The following is a 21,014-nucleotide window of genomic DNA, read 5'->3' as shown; positions in this document are numbered from 1 at the left end:
ATTTGATACTCTAATAATTGTGAAGTAGCCTGTACAGCACCCTCTCTCACCAGCTACTGTACTGTAATGCATGCTGATGCCTGTGGTGGATTTAGCTGACGTCATGAACGGAGCTGTCTGTCAATGCTTTGTTTGTAATATGGAAGTTTAGTGAGTAGACTGACTGCTTCTTCAAGTGTAATCGAGAATAACTACGGACAAACTATTGTCTATGCGTCTTTTTTATTTGCATAACTGAACTGGTAAAGTATCGAGAGATTATAACGTCGTTATAAATGTCGTCTGGAGGGAACACGCATTTTGGAGTCGTTTTAACTATTTACAACTTCGGATAGGCTTCTTGTTGCTGTTAATTGTAAAAACAAAAAGTATTTCCTCCTTATATCGTTCAAATTTTGAATGAAGTTCTGAAACAACGGCAAAAAACCTACTCGTCAGACCGAATGAGTACTGTAAATTTTAGCGGCAATGAGGAGCTGGACTTCAGACTTATTTTCGGGGAGGAGGCGCAACAACAGCTAGGCCCCGTAGGTGAGTTCTCTCTTCTTTTTTTTGTTGTAACAATGTATTTGCTCTATTCGCCAAAGCCGTAATAGAATGTTATAAAGTTAACCATTCGATGCCAATTTGCCGTTTTGCCTTGGCTACCTGGTCCTGGACCCAAAGTAGAAGAACTACGAATATAGGCTGCAGTCATTGACCACCTACATGTGTCGCTACTGTCTTGTAGAGCAGGGTTCACCAACTGGCGGGCCACGGACCGAATTTGGCCCGCAGGTGATTTTATTTGCCCCCCAAATTTCCTGGAACAAAAAAACCCTAAAGTTTTTATTTTTATTTGTTGAACATGAAATACTGTAAAAACACCAGCAAATCATCTCCCAAGTGATTTACATTTTTGAAATCTGTTCCAAAGTATGCATAATAGAGAGATTATATGTGATTGTACACAAATGTAGACAAGGTTTGAAATTATCTTTTAATCAAATATATCTGGTCTACAAATTATTTGTAATTATGTTCTGGCCCCCTGACCACCCGCTCAAGAAAAAATCATCCGTTGCTGAATCTAGTAAATTTTTTCAGTTGTAAGGTATCAATTGTAGCCTAATAAACCTAGACTGTCAGATTCAGTTGAATAAGCATTTACTATTTATATCTTTAAATGTGTAGCTTACTTAGGCAACATGAATGTTTTGAAAGTTGTAACACACATATAAAATATGATACCAGTGTTTTATGATTACACTGCATAATACACCAGCCTTTCTGAACGATGTGGAGTTTATTTAGTGGTGTAAAGTACTTAAGGAAATATACTTGACAGTACTACTTAAGTAGTTTTTTGGGGTATCTGTACCAGACATCATTTATTTAACTAGGCAAGTCAGTTAAGAACAAATTCTTATTTACAATGACAGCCTACCAGGGAACAGTGGGTTAACTGCCTTGTTCAGGGGCACAATGACAGATTTTTACCTTGTCACCTCGGGGTTTCGATCCAGCAACCTTTCGGTTACTGGCCCAACACTCTAACCACTAGGCTACCTGCCGTCCCAATGGGACCCATCTCGTCCAAAACGTTGACTCAAGTTTGCCAAAAAAGCACCTGGATGATCATCAAGACTCTTGGAGGAATGTTCTATGGACAGATGAGTCAAAAGTATAACTTTTTGGACGACATGTGTCCCATAATGCCTGGTGAAAACCAAACACTGCATTCCACAGTAAGAACCTTATACCAACGGTCAAGCATGGTGGTGGTAGTGTGATGGTTTGGGGATGATTTTCTGCCTCGGGACCTGGATGACATGCCTTAATAGAAGGAACCATGAATTCTACAGGAGAATGTCAGGCCTCCGTCTGTGCGCTGAAGCTGAAATGCATCTGGGTCATGCAGCAAGACAATGATCCAAAACACACGATTAAGTCTACATGAAAATGGCAAAAAAGCAACACATTTGAAGTTTGGAATGGCCTAGTCAAAGTCCAGACCTAATCCCAATTTAGATGTTTTGGCAGGACTTGAAATGAGCAGTTCATTCTTGAAAACCCACAAATGTCTCTGAGTTAAAGCAGTTCTGCATGCAAGAGTGGGCCAAAATTCCTCCACAGCGATGTGAGACTGATCAACGACTACAGGAAGCATTTGCAATGTATTGAGTGTAAGGGGGCAATTGCTTTTTCACACAGGGGAATTGGGTGTTGCGTACCTTTGTTAATTAAATAGAGTAAGTATCCATTTTTTTATTTTATTATTTATTATTTATTTGTAAACTCAGGTTCCCTTTATCTAATATTAAGTTTTGGTTGAAGATCTGATAACATTCAGTGTAAAAAAATATGCAACATTTTAGGGAAGGGGGCAAATACTTTTTCACGGCACTGTACCTTAAAAAAAGAGGTACGGGTGTGGGTCAGAAAACCAGCCAGTACCTGGTGTGACCACCATTTTCCTCATGCAGTGCGACACATCTCCTTCGCATAGAGTTGACCAGGCTGTTAATTATTGCCTGTGGAATGTTGTCCCACTCCACTTCAATGGCTGTGCGAAGTTGGTGGATTTGGCAGGAACTGGAACACGCTGTAGTACACGTCGATCCAGAGAATCCCAAACATGCCCAATTGGTGACATGTCTGGTGAGTATGCAAGCCATGGAAGAACTGGGACATTTTCAGCTTACATGAATTGTATACAGACATGGGGCTGTTTGTTGTCATGTTGAAACATGAGGTGATAGCGGGTGAATGGCACGACAACGTGCCTCAGGATCTCATCACGGTATCTCTGTGCATTCAAATTGCCATCAATAAAATGTTCGTTGTACGTAGCTTATGGCTGCCCATACCATAACCCCACCACCACCATGGGGCACTCTGTTCACAACGTTGGCATCAGCAAACCGCTCGCCCACAGAACACCATACACACTGTCTGCCACCTGCCCGGTACAGTTGAAACCAGGATTCATCAGTGAAGAGCACACTTCTCCAGTGTGCCAGTGGCCATCAAAGGTGAGCGTTTGCCCACTGAAGTCGGTGACGACGCCAAACTGCAGTCAGGTCAAGACCCTGGAGGGGACGACGAGCACACATATGAGCTTCCCTGAGACAGTTTCTGACAGTTTGTGCAGAAATTCTTTGTTTGTGCAAACCCACAGTTTCATCAGTTATCCGGATGGCTGGTCTCAGACGATCCCACAGGTAAAGAAGCCGGATGTGGAGGTCCTGGGCTAGCGTGGTAACACGTAGTCTGCGGTTGTGAGGCCGGTTGGAAGTACTGCTCACTAACAGGGATGTAAGCAAATTTGTGGACACAATTTGAGATAAATAAGCTTTTTGTGCATGTGGAAAATTTCTGGGATGTTTTATTTCAGCTCATGAAACATGGAACCAACACTTTACATGTTGCGTTTATATTTTAGTTCAGTATAATTTTTACTCCAAACATTTTTCCTGACACCCAAAAGTACTCATTAGCAGTACAGGAAAATGGTCCAATTCATGCACTTAGAAAGAGAACATCCCTTGTCATCCCTACTGCCTCTGTTCTGGCCTACCTCACTAAACACAAATGCTTCATTGTAAATGATGTCTGAGTATTGGAGCGTGCCCCTGGCTATCTGTAAAAATAAAATAAAAACAAGACAATTGTGCCATCTGGTTTGCTTTAATATAAGGAATTACATACTTCATTATATTTTAAACCAAATACTTTTTAGACTCTTAGTCAAGTAGTATTTTACTGTGAGACTTTCACTTTTACTTGAGTAATTTTCTATTAAGGTATCTTTACTTTTACTCAAGTATGACAATTGGGTACTTTTTCCACCACTGAGTTTATTACACAGTTATAAATTGCACTGATACATTGGATTATATCTAATCAGATCCTGGTCCAGTTGAAATTTGGACACCACTGACATGCAAAATCCCAGTGGCTCAATATACGCTGAGTGCACAACACATTATGAACACCTGCTCTTTCCATGACATAGACTGACCAGGTGAATCCAGGTGAAAGCTAGGATCCCTTATTGATGTCACTTGTTAAAATGGCAATATGTAACTTTTTGGGCAACCTGACCAAATTCACAGAAATGTGAGTTATAGAGCTATCATTCTACTTGAAAGCAAGTCTAAGAAGTGGTAGATCTGTTCTATGTGCGCTATTTCTATGCCTCCCGTTCTTAAGGTTTGGTGTACTCAGTGTATAACTATGTACTTTGTAGGGTAAAATACTATTTTACTGACAACTGCCTATTTGCCATTTTATTGGTATTGCACAAAGATAAAGATTTCAGCAGCAGTTTTCAGTAGAAAGGTACTCAAAAGGGGTCAAATGCCAGCGACATTGGGGTATGAAAAGTGAAAGATGATGTCTACTGTAATGGAAGAGCATAAATCATAATGACAACCGCCCACTCCCTTCTTGCCATCAGCCCTTCTCTTGTCTGTTTCCTTCCTTATTTCTAACGGTTGTAAATGGCACCCGCAGTGCATTCAGACGCCACACTCTACCACCCAGCCAGAGGGGTTGCTGGGCCCATGTTGCATCAGATAATATTTATATTCATTACACTCATTGCATTTGCAAATAAGTCAAGGCCAAAGGCAATTATTTTATGTGCTCCATATCAAGGCACAATCAGTCATTTGAGCTTTCACCCTCTTTGCATTTTGCATGAAGACCAGACCAGGCCAGAGAGAAACAGTGTGTGTGGGCGTGTGTCCTGTGTGAAACTGTTTATTAGTAGTAGGCTGTTTCTAATGCTGCTGCTTCTGCTCTGTTGACAGCTGTGAGCACATACAGTTATGCGAATTAGCCTGGCGAGTGCTGCTGTTAATCTATATATCACCATGCCACAGTGGCCCCCGCTAAACAGGTCAGTCTCTAGTCTAGTCTTCCCCACATTTTGTAGAGACTGCAATGGCATTTATGACAAACCTTTCCCAGTGGGTTAACCTATGGATGACTAGTCTAGGCTGTTGTAGGATTGATGCGAATAGAGAGTAATAGATCAGAGAATTATCATTTGTTTGTCTGTTCCTTTGTCTGGAATCCGGATTAATACAGGGCGCAGTGGCACTGTTTTTATCTGCTACGCTCTAAAGAGTAGACACTTTACATTGCAAATGAACAACCCTCTCAATTGGCCTACTTTCTTTCTATACCCAGCTGGTCCGGACCCTGATGACAGCACGCAATACTACACCACCCAGCCTATTGGCCAGGCCCAGGACGTACAACAGAGTCACCAGCGCCATCAAGCTGTCTCTAACCAGGCTCCTCTGCAGGCCCATGGTAACTACCACCCCAGCTCCAGCTATGAAGATCACGGTTCCAAATACAGTGCCACTGGACACATCCCCAAGGCATTTGACTGCCCAAGCATCCAAATCACATCCATCAGTCACCAAGAGCTGGTCTCCAGCCAGGATGCCGTGCTCATCAGCGGGGCAGATGGCGGGGGGGAGTGCCGCCACGAGCGTTCCTCGTCCATGGACCACCTCTACCTGTCCCTGGACCCCTGTTACAGGGACTCATCCTCCCTGAACCCCAGCCCCTGCAGCAGCCTGTCCTCCAGGAGCTGGCTGTCTGACATGTCTTCCTGCGAGTCCTTCTCCCACGTGTATGACGACGTGGAGGCTGAGCTAAATGAGGCGGCCGCCCGCTTCACCCTGGGCTCCCCGCTGGCCTCTCCCCTGGCCTCCCCTGTCTGCTCGCCACAGGGCCAGGCCGCAGGGGGATTTGGGGTAGAGCTGTGGCGGCAGCAGTACTTCATGAGCACCTACTCACTCTCGCCCCGACAGTCCCCTCGCGGGTCCCCCCACCAGTCCCCTCGCCAATCGCCCCGCCAGTCCCCCTGTCACTCCCCGCGCAACAGCGTCACAGATGAAAACTGGCTGAACCTGCGTCCCACCTCCAGGTCTGGCTCAAGACCCACATCCCCTTGTGGGAAAAGAAGGCACTCCAGTGCAGATGTCCACTTAGCCTCCCCCTCCCCCTCGCCACACCACTCCCCCAGCCCCACACCGGGCCACTCTCCCAGGGGCAGTGTGACAGAGGATACCTGGGTGGTTGAAAGCCCTGGTGCCATGGGGGCCCTCCTGTACAGCTTCCCTGAGGTAGACGTTCCGTCCAAGACCAGGAGGACCTCTCATCAGGCTCACATGGGTCTATTGCAAGCACAGGGAGATTCCGGGCAGGGGCTGGAAGACCACAGAGCTGCTTTGCCTTACCTGGATTCACCTGCAGAGGAGTCTGGGTCTACTCTAAAACAGGATGGCCTTTTTGAAGAACTTTTTCTCTCGGTTCCCTCACACTTCACCTGGAGCAAACCCAAACTTGGCAACACACCCCTTTTCAGGTTTGTTATTCATAATCACATCGGCTTCAATACTCACATGCGTGCTTCATAATGCCAACCACTGGTTGGAAACGTGTTCTCATTTCCCCGATCACTCATCATGGTGCAGACATTGTACTACCATAGAACCCTAGCAAGGCAAAGGGTCAGCAGAGCTTAACTAAAGGTGAAGAACAAAAGACAGACCCCCATAGTATTTTTAACACCAAATCTGAATGACTGTATGTTTATGAGAAAGAACTGCTGGGTCATATTCATTAGCGCACACACTCTGTAGCAAAATTTACCAAAACGTAACAAAAAAATGTCAATTTAAAATGAGCATTGCTTATTGGACAAGTTCACGTAGTCCCTCCCTGTTTCAGTCTGTTTTCTTCCATTTGCTGCCTAATTAATACAGCCCTGTGTTGCCTCCCCCACCCAGGACCTCGTCCCTGCCCCCTCTGGACTGGCCCCTGCCCAGCCAGTTTGGCCAGTGTGAGCTGAAGGTGGATGTGCAGCCGCGGGGCCACCACAGGGCCCACTATGAGACAGAGGGCAGTCGGGGGGCCATCAAGGCTGCCTCAGGAGGTCACCCTTTAGTCAAGGTAAAAAGCAAGACTTTCACAAAATCATGACACCAGACCTGGATTCAATTAGTATTTTCACTTGGCAAGCTCAATCTAGCACAGCTAAAGTATTTAGACACATTCTATGTAAATCCAAGTCAACATGACAAATGTATGTATAGAGGGTCAGTGTCATGCTCTCACCTAGATTATCAGCATGATTGTGCTATTGATACACTGCAAACCTTGAGGCTCTCTAAGAGATCAAAGCACAACAGAAAATGGTTAAAACGTTATGCCTGGTTCGCATAAATTGTGTTTTGATTAACTGCTGTTTGCAGTTCAGTTGTACATTTTACATTTACATTTTAGTCATTTAGCAGACACTCTTATCCAGAGCGACTTACAGTAGTGAAAGCATACATTTCATTTCATACATTTTTTTTCTTCTTTTTTCGTACTGGCCCCCCGTGGGAATCGAAGTGTCAATCAACGTGTTTTATCCTGAGATATCAAAGGAAGTGTTACATTGAATTGACTCTGGTGGAAAAGCCACACAGCTTCACTCTCTAGTCCTCTGTAATGCCACTAACAGTGTTTCCCCATACATTACATCACGTAGGCGGGTTTAGCATTCCTCAATCTCATGCTCCTTTATGGCACAACAAATTTGTGGTGACCTCAATTGGTTTCAATTTGGACATTTCATTGCGGGCAATTCTGGATATTCCTTACAGGACTCCTGTAGGGAAAGCGCACTACAAACCCTCCATAAGTAAACTAAATAGTGCTCATCCTTCAGGTCACATTTTAGACATTCTCTGAGTGTAATGCTATCTGTACAGAGCTTTGGTATTGTTTTGGCATACTGTTCATAAATAGACCCAAACATGATGAACACAGTTATGCATATGTAGTGAAATATACACTATTCAGTTCGTTGTCATTATAATCACATTATAATCAGGTCGTCTTAGAAAACAGCACTCAGAAAAAGAGTGCTCATAAGAAGAAGTGAAATAGTATATTTATAGCTTTGTAAATCAAATGCGCTAGTATGTTTAAATAGTATACTTATTAATATCTCTATGGATTGGTTTCATTTTCAGCTTGTTGGATACAACGAGAAGCCAGTCAACCTGCAGATTTTTATTGGAACGGCAGACGATCGCTACTTGAGACCGCATGCCTTCTACCAGGTGCACAGAGTAACAGGAAAAACGGTGGCTACTGCTTGCCAGGAAAGTGTAATAAGCAGTACAAAGGTTCTGGAAATACCTCTGCTCCCCGAAAACAATATGTCCAGCAGGTACTGGTCATAACCATGAAAGATTTATGTTTTCAAAAGCTAAAAATATAACATTTGTGCTTCTGATTTATTGGTTTTATGATCTAAAATGTAAAATGGCTTCCACTGTGAATTCTATTCATTTTTTAAGATTTAGAACAGATCATAGCATGTAAAAAATGGGAACGGATTGTCATCTGAAGAATAAGCATATTTCTACATAAAGAAAAAAAAATTGAAACAGACCATAGCTTTGCTAAACTCAGCAAAAAAGAAACGTCCTGTCACTGTCAACTGCATTTCTTTTCAGCAAACTTAACATGTATAAATATTTGTATGAACATAACAAGATTCAACAACTGAGACATAAACTGAACAAGTTCCACAGACATGTGACTAACAGAAATTGAATAATGTGTCCCTGAACAAAGGGGGGGGGGGGGGGGGGTCTTAATCAAAAGTAACAGTCAGTATCTGGTGTGGCCACCAGCTGCATTAAGTACTGTAGTGCATCTCCTCCTCATGGACTGCACCAGATTTGCCAGATCTTGCTGTGAGATGTTACCCCACTCTTCCACCAAGGCACCTGCAAGTTCCCGGACATTTCTGGGGGGGTATGGCCCAAGCCCTCACCGATCCAACAGTTCCCAGACGTGCTCAATGGGATTGAGATCCGGGCTCTTCGCTGGCCATGGCAGAACACTGACATTCCTGTCTTGCAGGAAATCACGCACAGAACAAGCAGTGTGGCTGATGGCATTGTCATGCTGGAGGGTCATGTCAGGATGAGCCTGCAGGAAGGGTACCACATGAGGGAGGAGGACGTCTTCCCTGTAACGCACAGCGTTGAGATTGCCTGCAATAACAACAAGCTCAGTCCGATGATGCTGTGACACACCGCCCCAGACCATGATGGACCCTCCATCTCCAAATCGATCCCGCTCCAGAGTACAGGCCTCGGTGAAACGCTCATCCCTTCGACGATAAACGCGAATCCGACCATCACCCCTGGTGAGACAAAACCGCGACTCATCAGTGAAGAGCACTTTTTGCCAGTCCTGTCTGGTCCAGCGACGGTGGGTTTGTGCCTGTTGTTGCCGGTGATGTTTGGTGACGACCTGCCTTACAACAGGCCTACAAGCCCTCAGTCTAGCTTCTCTCAGCCTATTGCGGACAATCTGAGCACTGATGGAGGGATTATGCATTCCGGGTGTAACTCGGACAGTTGTTGCCATCCTGTACCTGCCCCGCAGGTGTGATGTTCGGATGTACCGATCCTGTGCAGGTGTTGTTATACGTGGTCTGCCACTGCGAGGACGATCAGCTGTCCATCCTGTCTGCCTGTAGCGCTGTCTTAGGCGTCTCACAGTACGGACATTGCAATTTTTTGCCCTGGCCACATCTACAGTCCTCATGCCTCCTTGCAGCATGCCTAAGGCACGTTCACGCAGATGAGCAGGGACCCTGGGCATCTTTCTTTTAATGTTTTTCAGAGTCAGTAGAAAGGCCTCTTTAGTGTCCTAAGTTTTCTGTGACTTTCATTGCCTACCATCTGTAAGCTTTTAGTGTCTTAACGACCGTTCCATAGGTGCATGTTCATTAATTGTTTATGGGTCATTGAACAAGCATGGGAAACTGTGTTTAAACCCTTTACAATGAAGATCTGTGAAGTTATTTGGATTTTTACGAATTATCTTTGAAAGACAGGGTCCTGAAAAAGGGAGGTTTCTTTTTTTGCTGAGTTTATTTTGTCATGGAAATGTGGCTGCCTTCTATAGTAGAAAAATCCAGGTATTATTTTGTCTCAAGACTAGATCTCTCTCACACTATCTGATACATGTTGTGACTAATCAACAAACTGCATAACACCATCAAATTACACATGAAAAACTTGAACTATTCATAGCCTTATGGGCCTATTTTATTAGCTTACTATATTCAATTATTAGCTTTTATATTCAAATGGCCTTTATATAATGTTGTCTTGTGCTTGTATGTCCCCCTCTATAGTATTGACTGTGCAGGCATCTTGAAGCTGAGAAACTCTGACATTGAGCTCAGGAAGGGGGAGACAGACATCGGGAGGAAGAACACACGTGTGCGAGTGGCATTCCGTGTGTATATCCCTCAGCCCAGCGGAAAGGTCATGTGTCTGCAAGCTGCCTCTATTCCTGTGGAGTGCTGTGAGTATCTTCAGTAGGGCTACATTTTGTATATGGCAGGCAGGGGCGAAAATCTGATATCAACTTTGGAGGGGACAATAACATGACATTTTCTCAAGAGAAATTCCTGAGGGGGACACCAAAAGTAGTGCTGTAACACATAGCCTACATTGTAATATGGTAAATGTATATTGAGGAACCAAAGAAATAAGGTGTTTGCCGTACTCCTAACTACCGGTACCCAAAACTACACAACTAATCACAACAGCAATACCATTGCCTTTAACAAATCTTAGTTCAGTCACCAGTTTAAGTTGAGAGTCGGGGTATCCATGGCATTTTCCAATTATGTTCCTATTTTACAAGTAAAAAAAATTGAGAACCTTTCATAATGTTGCCAAACAAAGACTCAACAAACTTACCTGAGACTCCCTGTCTCTGCCAGTCTGTCCCTGCATATCTGTCCCCAACTCTGCTGTCTGTGTGCCATCTGTTGCCTGCTCTGCCTAATGACATCATTGTGAAACATTTCCATTAGAATTTCATTTCTTTCTTATGAACATTTTATCAACTAGTCTTTGAGATATTAGGGTACTAGGGTTCTTACTTTGCGTTTTGGTGTACTGAAAAATACTCTGATGTCCGTCTTTTATTTTTCTGCCATTTTTCTACCTGGCTGGCTGGCTACACACACACACAGTGTGTAGGTTATTTACAGTAGGAGATGGGCTTCTATCATCTTATCTTGTATCATTCTATTTGGGCTTCGATCTAAAAGGTAGCTAGCAAATGCGAAACGGATTAAAATGACAAGAGTTGACAACTGTATGAGTTCACCATTTACACAACATATGCTGCAACCTTTTGTAATTTTAATAGTTTGTTTCATATTGGCTGGCTTCCAACAATAGCTGAATTTGTAAAGCTAGCGAGCACCAATTCCGTTTCAGTGGTGTTTGCTATAATCTTTGCTACCCGGGTTAAATAAAGGTGAAATAAAATAAATAAATAAAAGTTCCCTTGCGACAATTTAGCTTTTGCAACGAGACCATTAAAAATATTTAAGACAATGGTAGAAGAGAGTGTAGTTCTGTTCAGTTTGGACTTCAGTTTATCGCTAACCTTATCGCAGGGACTTTGAAGCACTAACTTACATCATCTGCATGCTGATCTTGGAATAAATTGACGATAGCAAAAATTCCATCTTTGACGAGGCCACATAAATGGAATAGGTACTAGCAAGCTTAATAGTTAATATTTGCGCGATAGCTCTGCATATTCAGCTAGTGTGTGTGCGCGATGGACTGGATTAACCTCACGTCAGTTACGTTCATTGAGTGCCTTTCAGACAGTGGATACGACCCCTCTGTTACCTTGCCAACTAAGGAACTGGCAGTGGATCAAACCATTGTGAGGCAAAGGGTGGGGGGGTCGCAATCTTTTGAAACTTAAAAACGCGCTATTAAGTGTCTATAATCAGCACAATTGCTTTCATTGCGTATTATTAATATTATTTAAATTACATAGTTATGTTTCAGTGATATATTGGGGGGGACAAATCATATTTTTCCCAGGATGGGGGGGTCGTGTCCCCCTCGTCCCCCCCGGGATTTCCGCCCCCTGATGGCAGGGTTCCCCAACTGGCGGCCCACAGGCCAAATGTGGCCAATGTGTGAATTTATTTTTCTGAGCAAAAAATAATAATATTAAAAAAATAGATATATTTTTATAGATTGTTGGACATAAAAGACTAAAAACACCAGCAAATCATAATTTTGGAAATCTGTTCCAAAGTATTCCCATGCATAATAGAGAAATATATATGATCGTATACAAATGTAGCAAGGTTTGAAATTATTATGTTTTAGTTAAGTATATCTGGTCCACAAATTATCTGTAATTATGTACTGGCCCCCTGACCATGCTCTAGTTGATGATCCCTGGTATATGGTATGTACATACATTCAAAGATACATGTACATGATTCATAGAGTCCTGAGTTTTTCTCCTTTATGGGACTTAAAAAAATATATATCTTTATTTAACAAGTCAGTTAAGAACAAATTCTTATTTTCAATGACAGCTTAGGAACAGTGGGTTAACTGCCTTGTTCAGGGGCAGAACAACAAATGTTTACCTTATCAGCTCGGGGATTCGATCTTGCAACCATTTGGTTACTAGTCCAACGCTCTAACCACTAGGCTACTCTGCCGAATTGACCAGTAATACTCTTTATTTATGTAACCTGTATTAAGTTATTGGCTATAATAATTAGGTAAGGCTATAACTACAAGTCAGAGTTTTCCACTTGAATTTATTTTATACAGTAGCTTACATAATGTTGTTTTACTGTACAGTATATTTAATAGTTAAATGTAATTGGCTTGCAGCCCAGCGCTCGGCCACAGACCTTCCCCAGATGGAGAGCTGCAGTCCCGTCAGCTGCTTGGTCAGTGGGGGGGAGGAGATGGTCATCACTGGCTCCAACATATCCCCAGAGTCAAAGGTCATCTTCCTGGAGAAAAGCCCTGGTAAGAGATGGTGACACTGCCCAACTTTAGCAGAGGTTTATTAATGTGTTATTAATTGTGATGTTTTATCTCTCGAGATGGACACACACAATGGGAAGTTGACGGAAAAGTTATTGGAGAAAAGAGTAAAAGAGTAAGTAGTAATGTACATTACGTTAATAAAAGTTACATGAAATGGACCTCACAGAAACCGTGGATCCCTTGAATATATAATAAATCATTTTGAAACATTCTCTTTGCAGTCCAGAATCGTGGTTGAGATTCCTACCTACCACAACACAACTGTGAGCTCTGCAGTCCAGGTGCAGTTCTATGTGTGTAACGGGAAGAGGAGAAGAAGCCAGACACAAAACTTCACATACTTGGCTGGTGCTTCTCCACACCATTATCCCACTGCCATTGACTGTGCAGTTGTGGCTTCTCGGGTGAAGCAAGAGCACGGAGACTCAGCCTATCTGTCTACCTGCACCAATCCCCCTGGCCTATATCCAACCAGCAACCAGCTGACTTCTCCTGACGGGGCCTTCTCTCAGGACAGGCCCTTGTATGGTTCCTCTGGTGGTCACCCAGTGCCTTGTGATCCACCCTCCCAGGCAGCATTCACTCCCTCTGGCTCCTCGCCTCTTCAGCACTCCCCTCATCTCCACAGCTACAGCCCAGGTATGGGATACCAGCGGATAAGCCTTGTGCATACACCTGACCCCATGCCACCCCTTCGGACAAGGCCTGTCTACCAGGTCACACAACACAATGTTCCTTACAGCGGCCAGGCCAGCTCTCCCATGAGACCTGGCCCTGCCGCACCCCAGGTCAATCGACCTCAGTCTGCCCAGACCAGACCAGCTGCCTCCAGCCCTCATAGGGAAATGTACCAGAGCCTCATTGGACCTGATCTCTCTGGCGCCACTCTCCAGTCTGCGGGAAACCACACCCAGAATACAACCCAGCTGCATTCTCTAAGCTACCACTGCTCCCAATCAGACTCTGACCTGGCAGCCCTACAGGCTGAGTATAATCTGAGTTATCACTCTGCCAGAAACTTGCCTGCCTCGCATTCCCCCACCCCTGGAGCACAAGCAACCTGCTCCACCTCCCCGTCAGCATCAGCCTCCTCTGGGGGTCCTCTGAGGCAACTGTCCCCCAGCAGAGCCCAGGGCCTGGCCTCTAGTAGTGACCCCCAGGAGTGTCCCCCAGCCCCCCATTTCCTCTTCTCAAACGACCAAGGGAAAGTGAACATCAAGCAGGAACCAGAGGAGAAGCTGCCTCTCGGCAACATGGGGCTCCAGGAGATCACACTGGATGATGGTAAGAGGCTCAGATGATAAATGTTCTCTAGGGCAGGTATTCCCAAACTGGGGTACTGGGGTATGCGCAATGCTGTCGGGTGTATGGCAAATAAAAATCTGATTCATATAAAAACATATTTTTTTAATTATTAAAAACATTTATTAAAAAAATAAAAATTCGAACATTTTCAAACAGTATATTTTCCGACGGCGCTATACATTTGTGTGAGTTTTTTTTCTCGCCTGAGTATCGTCGTTTCACTGCCAAAAATAAAATTAAACTTTCTGGTGTTCAGCGAAATAACAACACAATGTCAAATACAGGTAGCCTAGTCAAATAATTAACATCCAATCACATTAACCATTACTCTCTCGCGGGAATTCCACTAATGGTCTGTATCTAGTCAAACGTAGCTGCTGCTCATTCCGTTTGCTCGAAAATTGTTGAATGGTTAAAACAAGACACATACCAGCTCTACTGGTAGTACTGCTACTACCAGTACTACACCTGCACAAGTTGTTCTGCTTCCACGAGCACATCCAACGCTAACATCAGTAATTCTACATTTGTTGTTAGCCCAGCTAGCATGGACACTGACAGTTGTGAATCTGATGCAGCCGAAGAGCTACTGCCCCGTTACCCAGGAAAGCACCGAACAACAGACAGGGACGTTAGACCATCGAAGAGGCGCAAATATGATGAGAATTACATTGATTTGGGGTTCACTTATATTCGGGAGTAGTGCCTTTCCTCAGCTACAGTGTGTTATATGTGCAAAAGTACTGTTTCACAACTCAATGAAACCTTCACTCTTGGCATTTAGAGGCATTTAGAAACAAACCACGCCAATTTGAAAAATAAGCCGCGGGAGTTTTTTGAGCGAGAATTAAGACTACTTTTGAGTAGTAAGTTATGTATAAAAGCAGATACCGTTAATAAGAAGGGGCTAGAAGCATCTTATATGGTGAGCTACTGAGTGACGAGGACAGGCAAGCCCCATACTATTGTGGAGGACTTAATTTGTCCTGCTGCCGCGGATATGGCTGGGACAATGCTGGGGGAAAAAGCTATACAGACAATGACTTCATCAAACAACACTGTTTCACGACGCATCAGTGACATGGCACGAGATGTTTTGAAACAATTACTGCTTCGCATACCAGCAAGTGAATTCTAGCTGGATGAGTCAACAGACGTGGCGGACCTGGCACAGCTCCTGGTATATGTCTGTTACGTTTATGGGGGGTTAATTAAGGAAGACATCCTCTTCTGCAAACCACTGGAAACCAGGACAACAGGAGAGGATATTTTTAAAGTATTGGACAGCTTTGTGACATCAAATGGACTTTGGTGGTCAAGATGTGTTGGTATCTGTACTGATGCTGCAAAATGACAGGGAGACATAGCGGACTGGTAACGAGCGTGCAAGCAGTTGCTCCCGATGCCACTTAGGTACACTGCAGCATCCACCGAGAGGCTCTTGCTGCCAAAGGAATGCAAGACAGCTTGAAAGCCGTTTTGGACACTACAGTGAAAATGGTTAACTTTGTTAAAGCAAGGCCCCTGAACTCTCGTGTGTTTTCTGCATTATGGAATGATATGGGCAGCGACCATGTAACGCTTTTACAACAGAAGTGCACTCGTTATCAAGGGGCAATTTATTGACACGTTTTTTTAATTGAGAGATGAGCTTAAAGTTTTCTTTACTGGCCATAATTTTCACTTGTCTGACCGCTTGCATGATGACGAGTTTCTCACCCGACTGGCCTATCTGGGTGATGTTTTTTCTCACCTGAATGATCTGAATCTAGTATTACAGGGACTATATTCAATGGACTCTCTGCAACTATATTCAATGTGCGGGACAAAATTGAGGCTATGATTAAGAAGTTGGAGCTCTTCTCTGTCTGCATTAACAAGGACAACACACAGGTCTTTCCATCATTGTATGATTGTTTTTGTGTGCAAATGGACTCAAGCTTACGGACAATGTCAAATGTGATATAGCGAAGCACCTGAGTGAGTTGGGTGTGCAATTATGCAGGTACTTTCCCAAAATGGATGACACAAACAACTGGATTCGTTATACCTTTAATGCCCTGCCTCCAGTCCACTTACCGATATCTGAACAAGAGAGCCTCATCGAAATTGAAACAAGCGGTTCTGTGAAAATTACATTTAATCAGAAGCCACTGCCAGATTTCTGGATTGGGCTGCGCTCAGAGTATCCTGCGTTGGAAAATCACGCTGTTAAGACACTGATGCCCTTTGCAGCCACGTACCAATGTCAGAGTGGATTCTCTGCCTTCACTAGCATGAAAACTAAATACAGGTACAGACTGTGTGTGGGAAATGATTTAAGACTGAGACTCTGTCCAATACAAAACAACATTGCAGAGTTATGTGCATCCTTTTAAGCACACCCTTCTCATTAACCTGTGGTGAGTTATTCACAATTTTCAATGAACAACTCAAGTTTTATATGTAAGATGGCTAAATAAAGAGCAAAATTATTGATTATTATTATATTATTATTTGTGACCTGGTCCTATAAGAGCTCTTTGTCACTTCCCACGAGCCGGGTTGTGACAAAAACTCACACTCATTCTTATGTTTAATAAATGTATCGTATAGTGTGTGTGTGGCAGGCTTACAATGATGGCAAAAAACAACATTTGAGAGTGCGCTGACCCCGGTGCTAGAGGAGGTATGTAGCTGGAGGTTGAATGTTTGAAGGGGTACGGGACTATAAAAAGTTTGGTAACCACTGATCTAGGGTATTTAGAGCACAGTTATTACTGGGCCATTAGTTATGAATGAAGGGGTAGAATATATCATTTTTCCCTATCTGATCGGTCTTATTTCTTTTATTCTCAGGAGAGTTACTTTAAATAAATCTGTTAGAAATCAGAAATAAAGAACATTACAGTGCAGGAATCAATGGATGCCATTGCACTGTGGGCTAGGTGATAGGCAGCAGTAGGACTGGCTGTAATTACAAGCCTTCAGGGGCCAGGCAATGAACCATTAAGCTCTCAGGCTCTCACCATGCCGACCAGATATTTTAATGAATCACCTCTCGCTGGACGGACTGTGTTTGTCTCAACCACACAGTCAGTCACTGTTGCCCAGTTTTCTTGTCACCATAGGCATATGCCCACTGGGTCTTTGTTTGCTGTCCTACAGGGCTGCATGGCTGCCTACCCATGTATGTGTGTGTGTGCGCTTGTGCACATATGTCTATGTGTGTTTGCGTACATTATGATCTAGGTCAGGGCTCTCCAACCCTGTTCCTGGAGAGCTACCGTCCCATACCTGATTCTAATAATTAGCTGGTTGATCAGCTGCATCAGGTTAGTCACAACTGGGGTTGGAGTGAAAACCTATTACCAGGTAGCTCTCCAGGAACAGGTTTGAAGAACGCTGATCTAGGTTAATTATAGGCAGGGGCCCTGGTTGCTAGTTGAGGAGATAATACGTTTAACTGTGATTGGTATAGCATAGACACTATAATCACACAGAAGAGGCTAAAGGTACCTTGCATGCTAATCTGCTTCAGTTACCGTCTGTGGCACAGCTGTCACAGTGCAGTGATGACAGGTATTCATAACACCCCCACAACCCCCTCACTACATACGGCTTGGAAATAAGACCCCTGCTCTGAGTTTGGTGGAAGGGTCCTCTTTGAACTTGGACTTTCACACTACAGGGTTTCTGCGACTCTGATACATAAATTAAGGTACAGCAAGCTTATGGCACATTAGGTGTTAATGATTTAATTCAAAGGATTTAATCAGTTTTAATTTCAAATGACAGTGATTTCATTGATTTACAGTTCTGGGATATTTTAGTTTTAATAATTTTGTTTTGCTTAAAGCATAAAATAGTTTAAGGCCCTTACAGTGTCTTGTAACTGGTCTTGGAGTAAGGGAGCTGGTGCAGTCAAGCTGTCTGAGTTCCCGTCAGTCTGTTGGTTGGGAAAGCCAGGGACTTGTTATTTCGGTCCCCACAGTGCTAGCCTGGCGCTCTGTGTTTGTTTACATATGTTTGTTTGGGCGGCGGGTAAGCAGTTAGAGCGTTGGGCCAGTAACCAAAAGGCCTGATGATTTGAATACCTGAGCCAACAAGGTGAAACATCTGTCGCTGTGCCCTTAACCTCAATTTGCTTCATGGGTGCCGTAGTACTATGGCTGACCCTGTAAAACAACACATTTCACTGCACCTATCCAGTGTATGTGACAATGAAACATATTTTTTTCCTTGTTTTTTTACATGTGGTGTTTCATCTACCCTCATACACAGCTCGGGTTTCAAACACACCACATTTTCATGGGCAGGCTATGAATAGACAGTGTAAATGTGGCCTTATGATCCATGTGTTTTTGTTGCACTGTGGGGGAATATAAATAGACATCACAAATACAGACCGGCGCCTCAGCCTTCGACATGGATCACACTATTTGATAAAGCTCCAGAATATGTTTTCACCATACAGCCAATTCTAACCTTTAGACCAGGCCTCAATGCTTGGTCGTTTTTCATAATGCGTGACATCTGTAGATGGAGAGTGTCACTAAAATAATACATTGTACAGATGTAGGATCTTAATTTGACCAGTCTTTTGTTGATGAGAGTTTTCCTGCACAGCAGGAAATTTCCACTTTAAAATTTCAACCTGATTTGCCCTAACGTAAAGCGTATCAACCCGTACAAAAAATATTAATAAATTATAATCAACATAATAATTCACATTTCCTGTTGCTGCAGGATTATTTTCCAGCTGTAGCAAACTGGCTCAAATTAAGATCCTACATCTGTATCAACAATGCACTGCATTGTATGTGTCAGTGTTGTATTGCTTGATGTGTCATATACTTACTTTTACGTTTGTGATTTGGTTTATATTTAGGAGATGGGCAATGCTGCCCTCAGATGGCTGAATCAACTATAAAGAAACCAACAACAAGAGACTTGAAACTAAACCCTTCTGTGTCTCTCTTTTGCAGTGAATGAGATCATCGACAGAGACATATCTCAGCTCATTGGTGGTGGTGCAGCAGAGTCCAGCCAACCAGGACAGGATCCTTATGAATGGGATTCTGTGATTCTCCAGTGATAATGTTCTTCCATTCTTTGTCCTTCATTCGTTTTCTAATCATCATTACTCAGGACATGAGTTGACTGGTGCTATCAATGCATTTGGCAGTTCTATTATTAACTGATCACAATTTTGATGGCAAAACTGTGGTGGCTTAAAGAGAGTCTCCTGTCCTTTTGTATACTTTTTAGCCAGTAGTTTTGAAAGGTGCGCTCACAAGCCAAAAGTTGTCCCTGAAAATTGCGTACCTTGTCACATATGTGCACCAAGTCATTGCTCTCTCTGTCGCTCTGCTGTGTGTGCATCTTGCTAGCTGTCACTCAAATGGCGAGGGGCTGAAGCTCATTGGCTAGAACTTGAATTGCTAGGGGGCTGGCCCATGTGGGGGAAAATGTAGCGAAAATGGCACAGCACAGCTTCACAAAAAACAGTCGCTTTCAAACTAGAGATTTTGTGACTAATTGAGATAAGACAGTAATTCTGCTCATAGATTATGCATGTATGAACTACACATTGACACATCCATCCCAAAGCGGGAGGTTGTAAAAATTATTAGTAGTCACCAAAGTTCCCAAGCATGTCTTTAACTGGTGCAATTACCAACCCAGTCGCCGGTAATTCATACAGGTGGTTAGTTAGGTTGTAGAGAAGTTATGCCTGTTTAACAGATCAGGATTTTCAAGTCAAACTAAAGTATCTTTCAGGAAAAAGATGGCTATGCCTCTCATACCAAAGATTTTCCTGTCGCCTTTTGAAAAAGAGCAGATGGAGGCACAGCTAAAATATGTCAACTAATGTCTATAAATGCATAAAAATTACTAATTTGCTGTTGAAAGAACCTTGATGTCAATGAAGAGGCTGAAGAAGGCCAAATAGTAAATGCTGTATTCATGTAATATTTATTGGCAAAATACATTAGATTTTAATCTATTTTTTTATACTGTAGCTCTTGCAGTTGTATGATTCTTTAGAATAATGATTAATTTTCATAGCCTTGTATTGCCGGCCTAGTATTGTATGCCCATTTTCTATTTTAAGATTTTACTTTCCAAAGAATGTACAATATTTTAAAGAATTATATGACAGTCTTTGGCAATATGTCAGGTGTGAAGCAGCTATTTCAAAGTCAAAGTTTCTTCATCAGGTGGTTTTGTTCAATTAAAAGAAAAAAGAAAAATCTTGTTGGCTGTATCTATGAGTGGTTTCAAAATCATATAAGCCTACAACAGGTGGGTCGTGGATGTAGGTGGTTACACTTTATCCTTTTTTCCCACTCAGTCAACACATGCATGATGTTGCGACCACAGGAATGGGACAACATGTACAGTGTCTTCAGAAAGTGTTCACACCCCTTGACTTTTTTTAAATGGATTAAATTCAGATTGTGTGTCACTGGCCTACACACAATAGCCCATAATGTCAAAGTGGAATTAAGTTTTTTGAAATTTTTGTAAATGATTTTCAAATTAAAAGCTGAAATATCTTGAGTCAATAAGTATTCAACCCCTTTGTTATGGAAAGCTTAACAAGTCACATAATACGTTGCATGGACTCTGTGTGCAATAATAGTGTTTAAAACTTCTTTGGGCTAGGGGGCAGTATTTTCACGTCCAGATGAAAAGCGTGCCCAAAGTAAACTGCCTGCTACTCAGGCCCAGAAGCTAGGATATGCATATAATTAGTTGATTTTGATGGAAAACACTCTGAAGTTTCTAAAACTGTTAGAATAA

The 21,014-nt window shown here is 43.0% G+C and overlaps 1 protein-coding gene across 1 annotated transcript; it reads left to right on the top strand.

The window, feature by feature from the left end:
• Window positions 1-31: 31 nt before the first annotated feature.
• LOC106561519 (nuclear factor of activated T-cells, cytoplasmic 3) lies at window positions 32-20,771 on the top strand. The gene is made up of 9 exons (XM_014125568.3): window positions 32-531; window positions 5,179-6,370; window positions 6,795-6,957; window positions 8,028-8,227; window positions 10,217-10,389; window positions 12,759-12,899; window positions 12,977-13,032; window positions 13,142-14,204; window positions 19,193-20,771. The coding sequence occupies exons 1-9, from the start codon at window positions 444-446 to the stop codon at window positions 19,300-19,302; spliced, it is 3,186 nt and encodes a 1,061-aa protein (XP_013981043.3). The 5' UTR covers window positions 32-443; the 3' UTR covers window positions 19,303-20,771.
• The last annotated feature ends 243 nt before the right edge of the window (window positions 20,772-21,014 follow it).

This window comes from Salmo salar, chromosome 10 (genome assembly GCF_965601325.2).
Source record: "Salmo salar chromosome 10, fSalSal1, whole genome shotgun sequence".
In the NCBI taxonomy this organism is placed as follows: domain Eukaryota; kingdom Metazoa; phylum Chordata; class Actinopteri; order Salmoniformes; family Salmonidae; genus Salmo; species Salmo salar.
This window is presented reverse-complemented; position numbering and strand designations above follow the sequence as displayed.